Genomic DNA, 24248 nt, shown 5'->3' with positions numbered 1-24248 from the left:
TTGTAAAAATACATAAATACACAGTTTACGCGATAATTGCAAAATTAAAGTAGCACGCGTTCGCGGTTCTGTGGGATATAAATTTGCGTCTATGAGTGCGCGTGGCTCATTTTATGCGGTGTGTGCCTTATGAAAGCGCGGGGAGCAGGTGAACAAGCCCAATATCAATGTAAATACAAAGTGCAAACAAAACTACACAAAGGAAACAATAACATCTGGGATAAATCCTCCTTGGCCTTACTAATCTGACTTTAACAGGCTGTGAATTCTAGCTTGTCTATTGGCGATGAAAGTAAACTTGACATCTTGTGTGTGAATAAAGAAAAAATCATCAGACATCTGTGACTTTGACAGTTGTCAGTGAGAACTTGATTTTTTCTATTTCTTTCAGTCAATTTTGTTTTGTGGTGGTGTTAGTGTTGTGTATTGTGTGTTTGAATTACAATATTCTCATGGAGTGAAATTGCCGCTATTATGTAGATTTCCTATAAAAAAATCGCTGAGGCCGGTAATTGTGTTGTTTCAAAATGTCTACTGTTCTTCTCGCCGTCATTGCGGTAATACTGTGTGTGCTTTTTCGAATACTGAACGTGAACAGCCAACCTCATAAGCCTGTAATTTATGGCAGGGATAGAAATTTTATAGAAAATATCCTTTTCATTGCTCCATTTCTCAATGAACCGTAAGTACTTTTTGCGCACTCTAAGTTATTCAGTGTTATTAAACTTTCCGTTTTCTCACGCTTGATTGTTTGGTGATGTCATCCTAGTCAGCTGCCGTAGTTATCGGTGACTGGAAAAATTTGGGTAGCGAACAAATTAGCTTTTCACTTTATCAACACTTTGATTTGAAATGTAGATCTTGTGTGTATAAGTAATCTATTTTTTTATAAATAAAGACCTTTCTTGACCTAACGTATCGTATATGTAAATAAAGTTAGTAGGTATACAATATATTTGATATTTATTCTCTGATTTTGTGGTAAAAATATAGTTATTGTAGTCACTCAAATATCAACAATCATGAAAATACACACACATACGCAAATGAACTTAACATAAACGTTAGCAGCAGTGAAAGTGAAGATAGTCATGAACTAAAAAAGGAAAAGTTTTTCTTTCTATTACATTACTAAAACCTCTACAGTTGTTATTTTGTTAACCCATAAAGTCAAACATGTGTCTGTTCTTAGTAAAAAATTTTTTTTTTAAATGTATCTTATAATAACTGTGATACAATTAAGGGAACAATTAAAATTTCTAGTAGTTTTAATAAAAGCTTAACTAATTTTGAAACTGATTACTACATTGCTAAACAATGTTATCAGACTTTAAAGAGGTCTGATGAAGAACAGAGTTTTGAACAGCTCTTAACCAGTATTATGTACATATCTACCATGAATTTGCTTAGCATTTTTCTTACACATATATTTTTTTGGTTCCTAAGAGTTAAAGTATGACATGAGTTATCAACCTTACCTTCAAGAAATGGACTGTTGAATGAAACAGACTGTTAAATGTGACCCAAACCTGACTCTTGAACCAATCCGATTTTTTTTTAAATTGTTTATTAAGTCGTAATTGTGTTATAACTCATTTGTGTAAAATATTTTATATCATCTGCTTTTTTAATGGATACCCTGATTGAATACACCTTACCCTGCTGATTACTTGAATTTTTTTACCATTTTTTAAATATTAAATGTTAGCTAAGAAAAAATGCATTTTAAGTTATGAATATAAAAATTTCATATTTAACATGATTTTTCAATACAAATGTGTTGCAAATTGGCATCATAATGTCTATTTTTATCATGCGATTCCAAAAAAAACAGTAAGTGTTGGCAAACAATGTTGTTTTTTTGGATGTAATGCAATTTTTTGTTACTCTTGCTGCAGAGTGCTAATAATCTTACAGGAGCTTTAATAGAGAATATTCAACACCTTTCAAGCACTGCAGTATGCACTCCACCAAACCCACATTATGCAGTGTAGTGAGTTTTTGAGATCTATGTCTCTAGCGGCCAATGCCTAGTTGTGGGACTTTTACTAGGGTGATGATACTACAGCAGTATTAGTAGTTATTATTAAAAGAAGGAATGATTGTCTCATATCAAATGCAGGAACCATGAGATTTAAGCCTTGCTTTTGCTAACATGTGTTGAAATGTTAGTGTTTTTTTTTCAATCCATTACAAAAATAGCCCTTGGCTGTTATCCTGGTTGTAAACGATGTAAGCAGGTATGCAGTGTAAGATGGCAGGGGGCTAGCTAACCTGTTAAGCATATGGCAGTTATATTAAGCCCTCCCTAATGAGTTTCTATGCATCATTGCAAAACACTAAATCACTGCATTACAGCTTTGTTGGTAGGGTGGTTACTAGCCACAGACGAAGCCTCGTACCAGACCAGACCAGACCAGAGAAAAGATAAAAATTATAAATTCCCTAATTGTACCTGCGAGGTAATGAACCTTATACCTTCCACTTCAAGACCACAGTGCTTACTACTGTGCTAAGGATGTTGTCAAAACTGGGAACTGAACTCTTCAATTAGAACATTCCCTTTTGTCATAAAGATTTAAATATTTATGTCACAAAAAAAGCACAACTATTTTTATTGTTTCAGATACATTCCAACACGATTATGGGGTTTCAGTGGCCATGTACAGACCATACTTCACAGCCTCATTGGCCGTGTACGATGCCCCTGGCCTATAGGCGGGCGTATATCCTTAATATTACCTGATAAATCAACACTGACCTATGACTTGTATGAACCTATTGGAAGTGAACATGAAGGTATGAATAATTTTTATTTGTCTTAGTTAATAGGGATTCTGGAGTGATCACTCTGCTCTCCTGCTGGACACAGGATTGTTTGACCTTCCTTTCACAAAGATAAAAATTGAAAAGGGATTGCATTACTTACTTTTATACTTAACAATTTAGCCTTTATTTCCTCAAAAACATGGGAATATATAATTTCTGAATTTTCCCTGGCCTGGTCGGATGGCAGACTTCTGTTGTGGCTAGGCACTACCGTACCGACAAAGACGTGCCGCTAAGCGATTTCGCGTTCCATTACGATGTCACGTGGAACCCGATCAGGGCTGTGGATATAATATATTTGCCATAACACTAACTGTTACCCTCTTAGACTGCATCATCACTTACCATCAGATGAGATTGCAGTCAATGGCTAACTTGTAGTGGTACAAAAAAATTGTAATTAAATTAACCTCATTTGGTAAACTAAACAAATATCTAGATATCTAGAATTTTTTTCAAGTAGGTAAGATGAATCATTGTGTAGGTGATTTCAGTAGGTAGGTACAAAGTGGTGATACAAGCAAACCAATTGTACCAATTTAGCATTGACGTTCATTTATCAAGAAGCTCTTTACACAAATGATCTGTCCACGCATCAATCGATAATTTTAGTTAGGTACCTACGTTCCTTCAAAAAGCGATAAGGTCTTGTCACAATATATTATTCTCGATGTTAATAATTTTCATAATCTATCTAATGTTTTATTTTCCGTTATCTTATTTATCTCACGATACAACAAATAGCTGTTATCGCGTAAGAGAAAAGTTATGTAATGATTAATTGTACCTAATTAATAGTTTACCTAATAATAACTCTTATATCACTCGAATCCCATTTTCTCGCTAGAATATACCTACCTACCTGCGACTTCATCCGAACAGGAGTACTGGAAAATTTGTGTTTTTTTTAATTCATGTAGTTTAAAGAAGCCATTCAAAGTTCTAGAATGGACTGCATAAAAAATAGAGTATGCAATTTACACATTGTTATACATTTATGTATTATTATGTAAATAATAATTTCAAAAAATCAAAGTGTTATAAAACGAAAAAATTAAATAAATTGGACGGATAAAATAAAAACTAAAATAGCTGTTTTTTTGTAAATATAAATAAATCGGTTATATTTTGGAGATATTTTCTTGCAATAACCGCTCCGCATTATTGCAAATACCTCGCGCAACTCGTCTCCGACTATTTCCTTTCATCTCCGCCTTGGTGGAGCAACAGCACAGGTCTTCGTATCGAATGCTTGTCAACAGCTGTACTCGAGACAATGACAGTATTAAAGAAAGGGTTGCTAACGCTATGTTATTCTTTATACAGATGATGTGACGGTGGCGATATGTCCTGGCATAGGAAACACGTCGGAGAGCGTATACATACGCACCTACGTGCACTACTCCCAGCGACACGGCTACCGATGCGCCGTGCTCAACCACATAGGCGCTCTCAACAGTGTGCCGGTTACGGGCGCTAGAATATTCTCTTATGGTATGTGTTACTTATCTATCTTATATGCCTATATAAAGTAATATTAATGTGTGTATAAGGTTTTTTCATTGTAGTTAATGTGATGAGGATAATTGATAAATAACTACATTGGCACACATAAAACAATGGCTATGAGGATTCCGCCTACTGGAAATAATGCACGAAATTAATTAATCTATCCAATCCAAAATCTTCAGATAGCAGATAGAATTGATTAGTACTATCCTTTTCTACTTTTCCTTGTATATATAAGGATTACGCTACTAAATTAACTCCTTGCGTTAGTTGGGTAATCATCGTCATTGTTATTACCTATATTGTATTATCGCTATCTTTATGAACTTCAGATAATAAGGAGAATGTCATATGGAACTTACGTATTACGAAAATCAATAGCCTGATTCTTTCGCGTACAATTTCTGATAGTGAATTCATGCAAACTACACCACCTCATTTCAGCTTGATTTCTGGAATAATACGTAGACTAAAACATGTGTAATTCTTTACCCACTAGTGCATATTTCATCATTATTAGTTCAGGCGTTCCAAAGTAACCCGTGGACATTTTAATGTACGATTGTTAGTAGTGTTAATAAATAAATCCTTACAAAATATTTATGACCACCACTGCCCTGTTGTTGATATTATGATAATGACGTATATCATTATATATGCGAAACTGTTTGTTGGTTTTTTTGTCCTTCCAATCGACTTTATTTTTGGCTTAGAGTATGAAAGGACGGAGAGTAAAATGGGCTATTCTTGATCCTGGAAAGGGTGGAAGGGTGATTAACAGGAACATTCGTATTTTTACTCCAAATACCACCACCGTTGCATTCTAACTACGTAACCGAAGGACTTGTTCACCGCGTGGCGCAAGCTTGTTTAAAATATTTAATCAAAATATTGCGTAATATTATTGTTACTCTCAGGACAGTTAATCTAGTTTTGTAACATGATGCAAAATGATGTTAATTGTTTTTAAATTAACTCCTTAACGATTCTCACAAATTTTGTATATCTACTGGTAGGTTACCCAAATATAGTGGAGGTTTATCATTCTCGACAAGGAAGATTAACTAGCCAAATTATATGCAGCTTCAAAGTTATATATACTAGATAAGTAGTCTTTAAAAGAAGAACCGAAAATCTAATTTATTATTAAATAACTACATATATAACATCTAGATGGTTTAAGGAATGTTGTTTATTAAAAATGTATTTTAATTTATTTTTCGGCAATGTTAGACATATAACTACATTCAAATTGATTTTATAGAAGCTAAACCTAACTTCACAAGGTTTTTTGTACTGTTTGCAGACGATATTGTTAAGTTACATATAGTTATTAGTAATTAATAGCTTTGTAACAGATTATTAGATTAGATTAAGAAAAGTACTTTCAATAGTTATTAAACTTCTTTATTCTTTAAATTAAATGTACGAAAAACACGAATATTTTGATAAATATTACATTAAACTAAAAGTTGTGTATTAGGGTAGAAGTGTTTTTTGTACACGCTTAGTTCGAAGTTAATCTAGGTTGAGTTGAAATTTTATGTTTGAACCGACGCGACGCGGCGACATTGAAAATTAAGTGTCAAATTATATGATGCAACATACAAAACTATTTGTGAATCAATACTAATATTAAAAATAAAGATTACAAATTTGTTTGAATTATTGTTCCCATGTTCGGCTTAAACATATGTGTAGATAGCATCTTGGAGATGGCTATAAAATAGATTTTTAGGAAAATTAACGGCTTTCGCGGGAATCTTAGAAAACAAAAAAACGGAAACGGGGACGTATTCGGACGAAAGCTAGTAAAATAAATAAATTGAACGATTTGCAAATATAATGTATCTATTCGTACTATATCGAGTTATTTATACTGGCAAACATTATCTTTTGTTATCTTTAGTCAAAGTCCCGATTGAATCACACTCCCCGACATCTTGCTTTTCGATGGTTCGTGTTAGTTTAACGAATACTTAAATGACAATGTTTCGATATTTAACACCTTAATTATCTTGTTTATTTATCTTGTTAAGATAGACAAAATATTAACAAAAAAACAGTCTTCTAAAATAAATATAATACCAAATAACGCTTGAAAACTATAAATATGACAGACAAGGTGGCTGTTACCCGATATACTGAATACATCAGCGTAACATTTTCGAGGGTAGGTACAGGCGTGATGTTATGTTGTGGGATTGCTTAACCAATGCATATTTATGCGATTGCGATTGATTAGCTGTAATTTTTTCTTATAGTTCCGTTGTCGTATCTTAAACTCCTCATCTAATCTATATGAAATTTAAATGGGACCATTTCGAAATAAACTTCTTTCTAACAAAAAAAACATTAGGCAAATCGGACTATAAATGACCTGTTGTTTCTTCAAAGATGTCTATTTAAAATTATAGGGCATGCAAGTTGAAAATCTTAAATCAGCTAAAAACAAGTTTAATACAAGCGACAGCTCAAAACGATAATAAAAACTTAAAAAAAGTTTTAAAATTTAATTGTCGCATAATTATTTTATTTTTTATAATAATTTTTATGTCAGGGTCAATAACATAGTACAAGAGATGCGATGTAAAGAACTCTGTACAAACGACCAATATGGCAAACAATGTTTAATCTACATTACATAAAAGACTACTGAGAATAGACTTATAAGAATTTCCTGCATTAGTAAGTTAATCTCCAGGTTCATAAAAACTAGAGAGCTGAAATGTTGTATACTTATGTTTGACTTGTTTGATTCCTGGACCAAGAAAATAAACTGTCTAATTTAAAACATAAGGTAGTGAGAAGAGCAACATCCCACGGTGTCTTGCTGATGGAGTGCGTCATTGTATTTGAAAGGAAAGCTCGTATGTTTTTTACAAAGTTTGAGTCATACGTTTCATGAATGAATAGGTATATATATACTTAAAGAATAAGTCCGCAATTCCACCAAAGCTGTACAAGGATGCTAGGCTATCTAAAAAACTTGTCTTTCCTGACCTCCTTTGTACGACAAGAAAGCGAAGCCATGTATTGAAACCAATTTCAGATGTTGTACTTTATTTTGAACTGAACTTATAATCAGCGAACGATGTATCAAATCAGCTTATTCCTCGTGTACGGGTCTAAAAATCTTACTTAACAACTTTTCTGAAGAAAAAAATCTTTTGGTAGATTTTTATATAGTTGTAGGTACTCCCACAAACTGAATAGTTTTTGCACTACATTTAGTTCTACTGTAGAGTCATGTATGTGTTGTAATGGCACTAAAATGCATGGATCGAAGTGATAATAGTGAAAATCTTTCAAATCTTATTAATATAGTCTGTAACAGCCCACTGCTGGAATAAAGGAGTCTGCTAAGAAGGAAAATGTACCAGTTTTTTTTTAATTCGTGAAAATAGTCTTACTTACATTGGGCATATGCAAACACACCCCCAGGAACGCATCCTTGCATAGCTTAATAAAAACATATTATTTAGTAACAAGTATAATGTTTTCTCTCGCGGCTGTTAAAAGTTCCGTTCTACTTGTCCTACTCAAATCACAATCACAATGTCAAGGTTGACGACATTCGCTTTTAATACCATTTTAGGTCGGAGCCTTATAACGGTATATTTTTTTCTTATGTAGCATATTTAGCCCATATAGGTTTTATATGCTTAACCGCTATGTTTGTCTGTGTGTCTTTGACATACACACTTAAATATAAATAGATAAATAAATATACTACGACAATACACACATCACCATCTAGCCCCAAAGTAAGCGTAGCTTGTGTTATGGGTACTAAGATAGCTGTTGAATATCTTTATGAATATAATACATATAAATACTTATAATATACAGATAAATACCCAGACACTGAAAAACAATCATGTTCATCACACAAACATTTTCCAGTTGTGGGAATCGAACCCACGGCCTTGGACTCAGAAAGCAGGGTCGCTGCCCACTGCGCCAATCGGCCGTCAAATAATTACCTATATATATAAAAAAACCTTAGGCCCAAAATTTTACAAGAATTTTGTTGCCGCTATCTTCAAGGATAAGGTTATATAGTCTGTGAAATTAAATTAATTAGGTATGTCTTCACTCTTCGTCATATGAGTAAAGAAATTAATCAATGCGAATGAATGCGAAAACGTGGCCGTTTGTTTGTGAATTATGATGACTCATAATTTATTGGTTAGTCTCATATTAGATACTAACAAACTCACGTTACATTAACTATAGTAGTTTTTCGGCATAAAAGGAAGCCATTCTTTTATTACATTTCCAAAGCCTAAGATACTTCAAAACCAAATTTCATCAATTTCTGTCCGTAATAATCGCATAATACACGATACATAGGTACTGCTTTAGTTTCAGTGTATTAGGTTTGTTTTTGTGCTTTAGTTTCAGTGTGCATTTATCCGGTATAAACTTAATAATAATATATAATTGCTGAATATGGCATAAAATACTAAGTGAGCGCATTGAACAGCTAAAACCTAAGTATTTATAGTATCTCAAAAGTGCCACTCTGTTGTATAAACTCAAACCGTTGCAAAAATAAATAAATCCTACCGTACCGGATAAGACGGTAAAATAAATACCAAATGTTAACTTTTATAATATTGGTAGGGATTAATTTATTCAAGGCGAGTTCTAATTAAAAATACCGTAATTTATTCAAAGGAAGCCCTCTGCCCTCTTGCGGATGCGAAAAAGAACAAATAGGTAGCAAGTAGGGTCAATTAATTCCTGAGCTAATCAATGTCAGACGAAACTAGGACACCGAAGCGCCGCCACAGAAATGAATAATGATTAATTAATTTTACATCCGTGCTTACACACATTACTATATATATAAATCTCACAGTGCACTTGATTGGAAACCAATCTTATTGCTCGCAATTACTATCGTCATCTCTCATCAATTAGCGACCAAAAAATTATTTAATAGTAGCTTCGAATCTGTGGAAAGAAGACAATATATAATAATCAAGCCGCGAACTTTACAAAACCCTATCTACAAACCAAAGACTATAGTTTAATCTCTGGTTTGTACGTTTCGAATACTATCACAAATAATGTTTCTGTTGTCAATTCACTATACACTAAAATAATGTTAATTGTATTCAAAACGATGACGTTATCTTCCAAATATCTGATTGATCGAACCGCACTACTGCCGTGTACATTATTTATGATGCACGTGTTTCTGCGGTTCGCCAAAGTCACTAACTTAGATCGCAGTTTTTCATATTTTCCAAGCCTATCGCGAATTTAGCAGATTTAGCAAGATTCCTTCACGTACGTGCGTGCCTTTTATTATTACGAACAATTAAAGAGTTCAGCTATAGATCGTAAGATATATTTTACCAGATCCAGTATACCTAATTAAGATGGCATTGAAATTGGATGGCAAGAAAATACTTGAAAATAAATAAATAGGTAGGTATATAATTTATTACTCTAATCAAGAAAATAAAATACTGAAAATTTGTCATCTAAATCCTACGAAACGCGAAGCTTTATACACTGCGGATGTAAATATGTGCCGAGTCCTTGAAGAAGCCGACGCCCGCCTTTTGGCAAGAGCCGGTGCAACTCGACGGCGAGCGGAGGCCGATTTTGTACTTTTCTTACAAATGAAAGTGAAACAACGTTGAATTTTCACGTGTTACGCCTGTTATTCAGTGCTTTATCTCTAAAAGATGGTCTCAGTTGAAATGTGTGACACTCAGAGCATATAAACTATGTAATCGATAAAGACCCTGTGGGCTGCTGCTGACAATCAATGTTAGGTAGCAATCAAACTTATACCCACTTACATTTGAATGTCATGGCCAAAGTCGGAGCTGCGGCCATTATTTAATTACTAAGTACTTAACTTTATCTTATTTTTTTTTATTTAAACGATGACTATTAACTTTATACACTTCGGGATATATTTTTTTACCGATTTTATGTAACTGCTATCCCCAGAATGGTACAATAACACCAATACCGAAGAATCCATTATAAATCATAACATTGTTGTCCGATCCGGAAATTTAAACCCGGGACCTAGTAATACGTAATGGAATAAACCTACTAGGCTGGCTATAGCCAATAAACTGTATTGCATAATATATCCTTTACATGTATATTAAGTAAGCAGGTTTTTGTTCCTACTAAGTTAACAAAACTTGCTCCTAAATATCATCAGCATATTGTATCATTAGCATCTGATGTCATTCATAATTTTAAAAGGTAAGATGACTCAAATGCGTGTGGCGTAGGTAATGTTCGAAGCTTGAAACAGTATGTGATTAGGTGCACAGAGACCATTGTTGCAAATATATATCGTGATAGCCTTGTGCTAAGGTCTTGCAGCTTTTTATGATGTGGGACCGAGTTCGATCCCCGGCACGCACCTCTTAACTTTTCGGAGTTTTGTGCGTTTTAAACAATTAAATAATACTCTTTACGGTGAATGAAAACTGCTTGACTAATAAATATCCATATAATGTATTCAAAGAGGTGTGTGTGTGACTACGGGCAAAACACTTCTCATTCATCTCATCCTCTTCTCTCAGAGGAGACCCGTGCCCAGCAGTGGGTAGGTAATGGGTTGGCAATGATAAAAATATAACCCGAGATTTTGCATAAAAATACACACACAATACTAGTATTAAAAAACATTTGCACGACACGGCACGAGCGTTGCGACCCTGTTGACCTTACGAACGAGTTCATGAGTAACTAACTAATCTGTAGTACATGCTCTAGTTACGAGTAGTATAAAGGTTTCTTACACATGTCAAGAAAACTGTACCTGTCATGTATATGTTACCATGGCACTAAAATGCATGAATCGTTGTGACAATAGGGTCCTATCAAATCTCATCAATAGCCTGTTACAATGCATGGAATAAAGGCCTCTCTCAATAGGAGGGTTTACCCATAATCACGTTGGGCAGAAGATTGCAAAAGATGGTAGTAGTAACAGAGGACGCTGCTCCGTTGGTCTCCCTTAGTCGCCTCGTACGACACCCGTGGGGTTAGGAGGGGTGGTGACAACAGTATTCTGATCTGACGCCACCACACAGTCTTCAATCTTTATCTGTTTATTATGTCACGCACCTCTAACTTTTAGAAGTTATGTGCGTTTTTAATTAAAACAATTACCATAATACTTCACTTCAGTAGTCACGGGTTCGATTCTCGGCAGGGGCAATTTGGGAATTTATAATTTCTAACTTTTCTCTGGTCCGGTCAGGTTGGAGGCTTTGGCCGTGGCTAGTTACCACCCTATCGAAAAAGACGTGCCGCTAAGCGTTTTAGTGTTGCGGTGCGATTTCGCGTAGAAACCGCTTACAAGTATGACTACCATACACCCTAACAGGTTAGCCCGCTACCATCTTAGACTGCATCATCACTTTCCACCGGGTGAGATTGCAGTCAAGGGCTAATTTGTAGTGGAATTAAAAAACATAGGACACTCAAAAAATAAGCTAACATAATTCGGATAGATTCAATTCAACCTATCACACGAGTTTGACGTGTTGAAAGTTATCTTTTGGCGCCAAGGCCAATGCTCTTTGGTTGCTAATGGCGTGTTCGCACAACTAACTTATCTTATTTATATTTTTTTCAGGTCACACAGATGACTTTAACTATATGGTAGAGAACTTAATGGAGCGATATCCTAATACGAAACTGATTCTAGTTGGATTCAGCCTGGGAGGAAATTTGATTACGAAATATTTAGGCGAGGAGAGGAAAAGATCCAAGAACATTATAGGCGGTATATCGATATGCCAAGGATACAATGCTATTGAGTGAGTATTAATAAGGGATTAGAGGATAATACTATAAGGACGGAGTTTAATATTTATAATAAAAGAGAAATGGAAGTAGAATAAAAAAGCATTACATAAGGCTTTGTAGCGATCTCTGCCAGGCAACCTTACGTTTAGGAACACGAGCAAAATAGACTGCAGGCGGTGTATAATTAAAAAAAGTTACTCACGAATAATTACTTGGTAAACATACCAAAAATACGTCAGATACTTTTAGTAGTAATCGGCATTTCTGTCATACTCATTGGCGTGCATGCATAGAGGGTATGCAGATGCTATAAAATGAAGTAATACTCAAGTATTCACATACCGCGTAAGTAATATAACTTAATAAGAAAGGACAATGATCTGAAATCGTTAAATACAATACCGCGTAAGTGCGTAAGTTAGTAAACTTGTCTAACATTATCTCATGTGAACATTGAAATAAGTATTCAGAAGCGGTGGTAGCCCAGTGGATAGGACTTAGACTTAACTTTCGGGGGACCGAATCCCAACAAGCACCTCTAATTTTTCAAGATTATGTGCGTTTTGCAATTAAAATATCGGATAGAAGCAGGCGTTACTTTGCGGAAATCCATGAAATATTATCAAAATTAAGCTTAATTTGCTATACTCCTTTTCGCGGAGTATAGCAAATTAAGCACTCGCTTTAACGGTCAAGGAAAACATCGTAAGGGAATCTGCATGCCTAAGAGTTCTCCATAACGTTCTTAAAGGTGTGTGGAGTCCACCAATCCGCACTGCGCCAGCGTGGTGGACTAAGGCATTAACCGCTTCTCATTGTGGGCGGAGACCCTGCGGTGCGCCGGTAGAGGGTTTAATAAGATGATGATAATGAAGTTTAATAGTTACAAAACAATTTGGTCCTAATCAACTGTCCAATCAAAATTCAGCTAATTGGATTTGATACAAGTGTATATACGTGGTAATAAACTACGCTAGTTACGCTGTATGCGACTAAAATTGACGATTTTACACTGCGTAACATCAAGATTATCTAGTAACGGTCCTATCGCTTGCGCGTAGGTGATATTGAATATGAGATTACATCCGAGAGTTTAATTCACGTAGTTATAAATTGACAAAAAGGGGGTCTATATGTCATCATCATTCTCCTGGCGCTTTCCCTATTTGGGGTCGGCCCTCCTGATACTTGTCCGCCATTTAATACGGTCTTGTGTCATTTCTGGTGTTAGGCCCAGAGTTTTCATGTCATTGAAAACGGTTCTAGTCCAGGTGGTAAGTGGGCGACCTCTTTTGCCTTCATCTATAGCCATTACTCGCTGTGTCATGTGGCTTTTGTCTCTACGCATTATATGCCCGTACCAGCGTAATCGGCCCTCCTGCATCTTATGCTGTACTTCCGCAACTTTAAAAAAAGGGGTCTATATGTATGGTGGATTATACAAATGCAGTAAAACGCAAAATATTCGACTTTGTATGTTATTCATTATTAATATACTTCTTCCATAGAAATGTCGCAGTGAAACCGCCATGTGCATAATGTGTTACGTTTTCCCACAGCAATCAATGCTTTTCTTGATATTATTTTATTTTCACTGTGTCGGTTATCACTTATAATGACACCTTACTCTTTGTAAGTTATTAAACAACTTTATCCGCTTCGTTCCAATTTGTGGCATTGTCATATACTCATTTGGAATAGGTAAAAAAGCAAAAGCGTAGTTAGAAGAGAAAGGAAATGACTAAATGATTAGAAAGAACATCTAAACTCTTTTTTATTATAGTAAATTGTGATGTTAAACTGGTTACCAAGTTATCCGATCCGATTTTGGTGCATTTAAAATATATGAAGTTTAGATACCCACAATTTCGTCAATCTCTGAAGTTGTTCATCAAATATTCACCATGTAAATATGGGAATACCCACTCGTATGAAATAAAATTCGAAAAAGAATAAAAATTCATATGAGCGCCAACGCAACAAGCTCAAAAACTAAAAATTAAATAAATATACAGACTGGTCGATTAAAAAATCGTGCTCTTTTAGTTCAAAATAGACAACAGTTTTTTTGTTTCAGTACAATGGTTTATCTTTTGCAATGGCAGAATTTCCGTCGTTTCTACCTATACATAATGACGGACAATTATCGTAACATCATAACGAGACACAAACGGATGCTTCTGGGCCAAGAAATGAAGAATAAGTACTCGTTAGATGAGAAAATGATTGTGTCGGCGGGTACCTTGCCAGATTTGGACGAGGCATACTCGAGGTAAGGCAAGACTAAGTTACCATACTTCCTGCAACCATTAATTGACCCCAGTAACTGATTTTGGCCGTGTCTCGGACAGCAAGTTTTGTCATCCGCTTCTGTCACAGTCACTCGATATTAACCGTTAAATGATGAATCCACATTAGAGCATAGTGATACGTCTATGCTGTTATTACTGTCAGTTACGCACACCGAGTGATTCTCCAACTTAAAATGTCACTTTTTTTTATTCTTTATTGCTTTTTTAAGAGACAAATGTTGAGAAAAAACACTATTTTTAACACTCATGACATTTTTAAATCTCTTTTTATTATTTAACATTTTTTATTACACACACACAATAATTTTTTTTTTTAAAAAGTTCTGTCTTGGACGTCCGTGTGTCTGTATGTGCGGATCCCGTATCTTCTGGTCATGGATAAAGAGCGAAATACTTCACTTATCGAGATGGTTTTTTTTAATAGGCTTCAGTATTTTGAGGAATAGAAGCCTTATACTTTTCATGGTATAATTAGATGTAGTTTAAATATTATTTACAAATAATCTGAATTTTATTGTAATGAATGAGGCGTGCACTTTTGGATTTTTTTCTATATGAGAAAGGACGCCAGTGCCCACCAGTGGAAGTTTAATAAGGCTGATAATGATGCCGGTAGTAAATAATATAACTCGCGGAGACTCCTATAAGGATGTGTGTTGTGCGGGCACAAGATATTTTAGTGTATGAACTACTATATCAAGAGGTTTATTTGCCATTCCTAGAATTAAGATTATGAGTATACCTATCTGTGAGTGCTAGTTTTGTTGAACTTATTTGTTCTGTCATTCCCACAATGACGTAATGGTTGAAAAAGGCGAATCCTTATTGAGTTGCGATTAAAATTGAGATAGCATTTGCGGATTATTTTATATTTTAAAGTTATGTTTATTCTTTTCACTAATCCTCAATGGGTTGTGAAAGTCTGTGTTGGGTATGCAGTCAAAGAAAACTAAATCTAGTTTATTTTATCGCTTTGAATTTCATTGAGAAAAGTTTAATGTATTTTAGAACAATTATTGCGTACTATTGACTTTGTAATAACGTTATATCTTGTGACATGACGTTATATGTTGTTAAAGGGACGAATAAACTGACTCCTTCCCACAGTTAAAAGAAATGGGCTGAAAGGAGAGGGTTTCCAGTAGAATGTATACCTACCCTTTACCCTTTATTTGCATCCCCATTGTGAAAAAGTTTTACACATTATAAAATAAATAATAAATATACTACGACAATACACACATCGCCACCTAGCCCCAAAGTAAGCGTAGCTTGTGTTATGGGTACTAAGATGACTGATGAATATTTTTATGAATTATATATACATAAATACTTAGAAAATACATATAAACACCCAGACACTAAAAAACACTTAATGCTCATCACACAAACATTTTCCAGTTGTGGGAATCGAACCCACGGCCTTGGACTCAGAAAGCAGGTTCGCTGCCCACTGCGCCAGTCGGCCGTCAAATGTTTATGTTTTATATTACAGAAGAGTTCACGGATTCTCTTCAGTGGCAGAATTATATAAATGGAGTTCATCGGCGTTTTACTTAAAGAACATCAAAACGCCGATGGTATTCATCAACGCTCGCGATGACCCAATTGTCCCAGAACCATTGTTGCCCATGATAAGAGAATTTGTCAGTAAGTGAAAATGTATTTAATAACTACTTTATTTCTTGGCCTTTAAATTTAAATTGAGTGAAATTTATAAAAAATAATATAACCATATCAGGTTGGGACGTTTTTCCTATCGGATAAATCGATGCATAACTTGAAAGTTAAATTAAACGTCTTTTTTATACAAGCACTATATCTGAATCGGAATGCGGAAACGAGTATAATAAAACTAAGAGTCCACAAACTTCATAATTAACAGCGGAAACGAGTATAATAAAACTAAGAGTCCACAAACTTCATAATTAACAGTCAGTCAATAATTAATCTCCTAAAGAGATTTCGGTACCGGAGCTTAACTTGCAAAGAGAGCGTTTTGGTTGATTAAAACGAAAGAGATAATTTTAAATATTATATTTACAAGTGTGAAGTTACATACAACTGGTGTATTTATTTCAAATAACTATGTTAGTTAATTATCAAAATATGGAATCTTGATTTGCATAGAAATTCAGTAATTTGTAATCTTACTAAACGTTTTTGATTAAGAATAGAATAATTATGCAAATTTATTCAAAATGGTCGCCTTGACCCAAAGTTCAAGGTGTGTGCTACGGTATATTCAAGGATGTGATTTATATATACTGATACTATCGGAAATAATTTCTCGAATTCAAAATTTACTCGCTCACAATCGTGGTGTCGCTCTCGGGTAAGGAATACTTGATAATCATCATCATAATCTCATCATCAAACCATTACAGGACGACAACGTGGCACGGGTCTCCTCTCAGATTGAATACTTGATATCCGTAGTAAAATTGAATAGATCTTATTGACATTGTTACAGCTCATAATCAGCAAGCGTTTGTATAATAAAAGTTACGGGATTTGCAACTCTAAAACGAGTGACATTAGACACATTATACTTTGTCGGTATAGAGTTTGTTATGCGAAAATGACTCCTCGGTTGAGAGCGAGCAAATTTTGCATTCATTTGCGTGAACTGTCCCTTTCACGGGAACCGACTACGATGCGTGGTAATTAAATATATAATAATTTACATCGTACCTACGTTTTGATTTTATCAATATATAACATCTATGCAACTGTAATGTTTCAAACAAATGAATTTATTCAGTTTCACTAATAACTTTACTGGTGAAGGAATCGTCGAGAGGAAACTTGTATGTTTAAGAGATCTCCATACTATTCTCAAATATGTCTCAAACCTCTCTTAGCCAGCGTGGTGAACTACGGCCAAATTTGAATTTTGAATTTTGAATTTTAGGAAGAACCCAAGTTTTGTTACTACATCCTTGTTTGCGTTGCAGGTTCCCATGACAACGTGATGTTCTTGGAACTTTCACACGGCGGTCACCTCGGCTTCTACGAAGGAGGGCTGCTGTACGCCAATCCCGTGACGTGGCTCGACCGAGCTCTCGCGGCACTTGTGGGCGGACTTTTAATGGCGCACCACAAATGCGTGCCCAAACCAGCACAGACAGATGCTACTTCCGATCTCGGGTTATCCGACGATGAACCTGATCTCATCAAATCTTCTACTATCATCTATAGAGATCCTTTAGAAAAAGTTCCACAGAAGGCATAAAGTTAAGGTATTTTTATAAAGGTTTTTGTAGCAGTTTTGTAGTACCAAACGGAGTGTGGAAAACTACGGCGATATTATTGTGGACTTATATGTCCAACGTATGGTAACTCGTTAAGAACGAGAAAGATTTCCGCAAAAGTATTCTTGTTCAACTTTTAAGACAAATCGTAATAGGACGTAGTCAACGGAAAGAATCCAGCCCATATTGTGATAGTTTTAAGTCATTTTTGGCGAAACAAATAAATGTAGCGTAACTTCGCAGTAGTTTTGCAGTTTTTTGTCACACTCTAACCGAGAGCTTCTTTCAAATGTCACCCGATTATGTCCCCTGACAAGGGATATATTTGCATAATATTATTGTGTATGTAATATATTTATTTATTTACTATTTAACATGTCCCCCTGTTAAAGCACGGCGACAAAGATAAGTTTACCCCAGTATATGATTACACTATATTATTTCTACCATTACGCCGACGCTCGGAGAGTTAACGAAGCTGTGGGAGAAGAAGTGATTTTGTCCTTTCCTGGGAAAAAATTTCTCCAGCCCATTCTAGCAGTGGTGAGCATGATAAACAACGCATAGGTATTCAGACTTTTTGTCACATTTATTTGTGAGGCCCTGAAAATTCTAAAAATAGCTAAATGTGGAATGGATAATTTTTTTTCATTGCGTCCAATTATAGAAAATAAAATTAAACATGTTCAATTTATACCAGTTTATGTCGTACAAAATATAATTTCAAGTAGCTTTACTAAGCAATTATTTTGTTCAAAACCTAATTTCTGTATTTGCTTTATTAACACTGTGTTTATATCATACTCCAATTGGCCATGTGTATTGTTTAAAATAAAAGTTTCTAAGTTTTTATTTACCTAAAATATTTTGGAATAAGAACGTACTGTACGTACGAATTTAAATGTGCCTAGTTAATGAAGCAATACGGTATATTAAATAGAGTTATAATGTAAATACACGTAAGAATAGGAAGACATATGTTATTTAAAGTCAGCACGTTCCTGGTTTTTATTTATTGTTTTAATTAAAATGCGTAAACATAATAATATAATATTTCTGGTCTGGAGATTAAGGTTGTGTGTGGAGCATGATAGGTTTTTGATATAACAACCGTGATTACAATGTTCTGCAATAGTGCGGGAGCTCATAACGAGTTTTGAATCGGTTTTTTTTACTTAGTTACTTGAGTGTGATGAGGGTGTTTATCGGCCAGCCATGATTGGCTAACCCTTAACTTTTGTCGTATAAGGTATTTTATTCAGGTCTTTCGAATATTTAAAAACACTGTTTTGTCTCTGGCATATTCTCAGTAAGAATAAGTATTTTATATTAATTATTTGATTAAATATCTACTTCTAAACTCACCATGTAGATTTCAGTGGTTCTTAAGTTTTTTTTTATTTCTTCTTCACGGTAGACAAACTACAATGTAATTATAAACAAAACAAAGCGTCTTGGTTTAAAGAAAATGTGCCATCAATATTTTAACGTCCTAATTAAAATACCTGCCCAGAATTCGTTATGAGCTAACTGACTATGATTTTGTTATTGGAAATATTATTAAAATATCGAAATGTGATAAATTAAATTATAATTTCGTTTAAATCATGAAACACACAGGAGCCTGGGCGGGTGGTGGCGCGGCGGTCATTTCTTAGTAGCAAATATTCCTAGGCGCGGCGCGACCTAAAAAACAAGCATCAGTCAAACAATACCAGAACAATGAATGTTCAAAAGCTTGGAATCTTTGCTAATTGTGGTATGTAGCACCATGACAGTAGGTAAACCTGGTAGAGATATAAGTCACCAGTGTGCAAATAAAGATTTTATGAAATTTATTGTGGTACATGCGGACATGGTATTACAGAGCAAAATTCAGACCGGCCAGGTAGTATCGTGTAATCTGTGATGATTTAAAGGATTGTACTACTTCATAAGCTCTCCGGCTCCTTTGTAATTCATGCTTAATAATTATCGATGTCTTATTTCGTAAAGTTATATTTAAATTCTTGGATACATAATAAGAGTTCAATACCGTTGACGTTGAGTTGAGCTGAGTTGACATCATAAGTTGACGTTGAGTTGAGCTGAGTTGATTTATATGTGTATGTAAACCACACTAGATTCGAGAACTCACGCACTTAATGATCCGATGTTTCAACTTTAGCGGGATTTTTAAATATATTTAAATGCACCTACATTTCTATATGCATTTATTTATTTTATTTTAGAGTTTATTTATATTCAATGATGTGCTTGATATTGAGTGCAATAATAATATATTTGTCGAACTATATCACAGCTGTGCTGTGAATGAACTTCACGAATTGTATAAATTCTTATCCAATATTTTATTTTTATTGCTTAGCACATAAAGTTCAGTTAAGCGTGATTTGAAACGGCTTATTTTATGGCATTGCATTTATCGAAGAAACATCAAGTATTAAAACCAGTGTTCAGATAGTATGCAGACAGAAATAAATAAGGCTGTCTTTACACAAAAAATGATTTAGGTGCGAGAGAAAGCAAAGCAAAGCTATGAGTCCTTGACTACTAAGTTTTATCAATGAGTTCAAGATGCATCTGGCGAATATGTTTTATAAATATTACTATGAACTCTCACCGTGGAACCCAATGCACAGTGTAGGTTCCGCGAAAGATGATCAGATATTATGGTTGATGTAATTCATACCATACTTTAGAAAAGGTGCTTAACAGTATGCGATGCATATTGGTATCTTCAATAGGGTTACCGAACAATGATATTAACTTACAAAGATGCATATTAACGTACAAAGTGTTTTCGAAGCACAATGAATCGATGGTAAATCGTACATACTTCATACATGCGTAAAAGATGATGATTGTTGATTGTCGTCAAACGCTGGCCTATCGTTAATAAAAAAAAAAAAAAAAGCAATGCATACCTTAATTTTATTTTAAATTCGTTATGTTTTAATATTTTTGCAGTCTCTTTCTTGCCTACGACCATGTGTACGCCACTGATTGTAAGGTAGACAAGCAATGAGGCTTTTAATTATACGTACAAATAACACTGCCTTTAGTTGATGAGCAATATCGTGGTAAGAGTGTATTTTTGGGTTAAACTAGAATTCCTGATGATCTATGTGATCTCTGTACAGCTGTTTTGTTCGTTTCGGATAGTTGGTATATACATATATATAACTGTAAGGTACTTACTGAATATGACCAATGAAATGTTGTGATCTCATGTGTGTATGTGTTGAAAAATGGGTTAGGAGCCATCTACTAATATATACTAGGCAAGGCTAAATCGATCCATTGGTATGGGCCATCAGAATATACGTAGAGCTGTGTACTAGTGGACGATTGTAGCATAGAAACAAACAGAACGGAATTGTATTTCGGCCTGCATCTAGGTATATCTAGGGCGCCATAATCGCCCTAAATGTCTCTTTGACTAAAGCGCCTAAGCATTCTTTGAATGTATTGTATCCAATAATTATTTGATTTCAGCACGATTTTTAAATGAATTTTGAACGCTTGCGTTACTATGCCTTATCTTTGCGAGAGGTAATCCTATCGCGTCTAGAAAATTCCGTGAAAAATTATGGAGAACACCTTCATAGCTCGATTTATTAAACGTATTTCCAGTAATGGCTCTAATCTCTACCTAAAATTAATTTATGATGAGAGGTTTTCCAAACGTTTGATGTAATTAATGGATGGAATATAAAGTTTTGCTTAAAATTGCCGGTACAATTAAAAAAGAGAAATGTATTGATGTTGTGCTATATGAAATATAGCGATTTGAAACACAAGATTTATGGCATTTATTTGTATTGATTGGTTGTTTTAATATATAATTAACTTTAAAAAATTTATACACATATCGATTGAAATTCGATTTGATTTAAGCGAAATTTTGCGCGATATAACCTTTATACGTACATGTTGAGAATCTACATATGTTCCTGCATCAGCTGAGTCCATGGAAGATGCCTAGCAGCTCTCACAATTGTTCGCAAATATCGCTTAAACCTAAGTCGGCCCTTCGATATAAAAGTTTGTGTATTGCGACTTAAATAGCTGTTACAAACATCCATAGTTTAGATTATGCTATTAATATTTGAACACTAAATTCATTCATGAGATTTAATAGTATTTAGGCTACAACTTTATTAGCTACGTTGTAAATAATAGATCGCTGCGTTTCTTTGATAGTGGCATAACTAAGGTGTTATATTATGTATTCAAAATATTTTACAGGCTGTAAACAAGAAACGCGTGTTGGCCCAGTGGGTAACGTTTCGACTCCCCGGGGGGGGCTACCCAATACGACCCCAGGCACCTCTAATTTTTCGAAATTATGTGCGTTTTAAACAATGGTATATCACTTGCTTCAACGGTGATGGAAAACATTGGGAAGTATGCCTGTGTATTCTCCATAAAGTTCCCAAGGACATGGGTCCACCCGCAATTGGCCAGCGTGGTGGACTGCGGCCTAAATCCTTCGCATTCTGAGGACAACCGGACCCTGTAGTGGGAAGATAAAGGGTTCATGATGATGAAAGTAATAAAAAGCCGAGTTGGGTTGGTATTAACCTGTACTCATTATTTCGCAAACGATTTGATACATTCAGTTGATCTATAACATTTCACTTGAGCCACTGTCAAAGCAAAGTAGCGAAATATCCCGATTGTTTTATTAGGCAGTTTAAATACATGATGTATTTTAACGAAGGCTAAGAGCTTAAACTAGTGACCGCGTCAGTCTAAATAATATCATACATGTCGTGGGAGCTCAACTCTAAAATTCGTAGTTCTTTCAGCTTTCTTAATGACTATGACAGGAACCGACGCTTGCTCCAGAGCGCGGAGGAAATATAAAAGCCAAGAATGTAATTTCAAAGTCATGAATCCCTTCCTAGTTGGATAATGTTGCTTATACCTACCTACAGCGCAAACGATTGATTTGCGTTGTCGCAAATCTACACTGAATTGAGCTGAGTTCTGAAAACGCAAGACACAATTTGCACGCCATTGCGATCATAGTTTGGATGCCGTGGTTGGGCTATCGCTTTTTTTGAAATAATAAGTGACGATTAATATGTAAATGATGCTAATTAATGTACACAAATGTCTAAACCAAAATTAATGGGCTTGAAAATCCTTATCTCAATGGCCCTTTTCCATAGCATATTTTTTAAGACAACGAAATTTTGTTCCCTAGCAAGCTTGTAATAATTTCGTTATAAACCAAACATCAAGCTATCAATAAAGTAATTTTAATTGTTTTCATAATATTATATTCTCAAAGTGAAAAGTAAAAAAATTACAATCAAACAAAGTGTTAAAATAAAATATTTATGATAGGCGACTTGGGATTGATTTTAACACGTTTAACTGCTCGCGGCTTTATATCCTGTTCAACTTATTTAAAGCCACATTTCCTTTTATTCATTGGCAAATTTTGTCTTCTGTCCGCGATTGAAAAATCTAACCGCAATGATGTATTCAGATGCTGTGTACCTAATACTTGAATGTAATGAGACTAAAATAATGTTTTTCCAATAACTGCAATATTGTAGACTGCCCAAAGCCACTGTTAGTTGGAGCGGTAAAAAACAACCGCATACTACTGGTCTATATATCGATAACTGTTTGAAAATGATATCCCTTGTGTAGAGAAAGGTTTACAGCGGTATTTGCACAGTTTTCCGTAACTAAGAAAGGTTTTAGGGCGGTATAATTGAAAGTATACTAACATATTATGTACCGTTAAATTTATGTTTATAATACCTACCTCTGTGTAAAGCAGTATGCGTTTTCAGTTGTAGTTTCATAAGAGGGAGGTCCCGCATACCGGTTTCCACCATCAACCAAATTAAAATAATTCAAGGCAAAGCCAAACTAACGCTTCTGCGGTTGCGTGCAAAATGGCTCCTTACTAGCGACACATCACAAGACATGCTTACATTTGTCGCGTGTATTGATTGGTTTGGCCGTAGCTTAAGTTTTAAAATTGGGTTTATTCTCAACTTTATTATGAGGTTTCCACGGCCGTAATCGTAGCCATTTTCGGGTATCGAAACCCTGTTGCGTCAAAGCAAAGTTCACCTTTTTCAAGCAAGCAGTTCTTTCTAAGTCTATTTTACAATTAATATACTGAGAATGGTGGAATGGTTATAGAGTAAATTAGGATGATTTTACTCTCACGTTATAGAGTTTTGATGCTTAAAAGACGAAAGATTCCGAGCGTGCAAATCTTATACCTACTTTTGATATTGGTGGTGCCTTTGACCTTGATTATTTACTGGCTCAGCTGTATACCAAGAGAAGCAACCGATGAGGATGTATGTATGGGTTTAGTGAACTGCCCTTTCCAGATTAGTATACCTTAGACTATATCATCACCTGATGACGGTCAATTGCTAAATTGTGTTCAAAATAAAAGTTTGTTAGTCTGTGACTTAGACTACGGAGAAAGTGATTTATAGAATGTACTAATTTTTGTAAAAATGGATATTGCCTAATAAATGTGATCGAAATAATACAC

The 24248-nt window shown here is 34.8% G+C and overlaps 1 protein-coding gene across 1 annotated transcript; it reads left to right on the top strand.

The window, feature by feature from the left end:
• Positions 1-359: 359 nt before the first annotated feature.
• On the top strand, positions 360-24247 carry LOC120637150 (abhydrolase domain-containing protein 2). The gene is made up of 7 exons (XM_039908817.1): positions 360-682; positions 2627-2799; positions 4156-4323; positions 11969-12152; positions 14219-14413; positions 15949-16103; positions 17411-24247. The coding sequence occupies exons 1-7, from the start codon at positions 528-530 to the stop codon at positions 17686-17688; spliced, it is 1308 nt and encodes a 435-aa protein (XP_039764751.1). The 5' UTR covers positions 360-527; the 3' UTR covers positions 17689-24247.
• The last annotated feature ends 1 nt before the right edge of the window (position 24248 follows it).

Source organism: Pararge aegeria, chromosome 3, assembly GCF_905163445.1.
Source record: "Pararge aegeria chromosome 3, ilParAegt1.1, whole genome shotgun sequence".
Classification (NCBI taxonomy): Eukaryota; Metazoa; Arthropoda; class Insecta; order Lepidoptera; family Nymphalidae; genus Pararge; species Pararge aegeria.
The sequence above is the reverse complement of the archived record's forward strand: the minus strand, read 5'-3'. Positions and strand labels throughout refer to the sequence as shown.

Coding starts and splice junctions, on each gene's coding strand:
- LOC120637150 (XM_039908817.1), top strand. CDS start 528: ATGTCTACTGTTCTTCTCGCCGTCATTGCGGTAATACTGTGTGTGCTT. Junction 14,414..15,948: donor TTGGACGAGGCATACTCGAG/GTAAGGCAAGAC, acceptor TTTATATTACAG/AAGAGTTCACGGATTCTCTT. Junction 16,104..17,410: donor CATGATAAGAGAATTTGTCA/GTAAGTGAAAAT, acceptor TTTGCGTTGCAG/GTTCCCATGACAACGTGATG.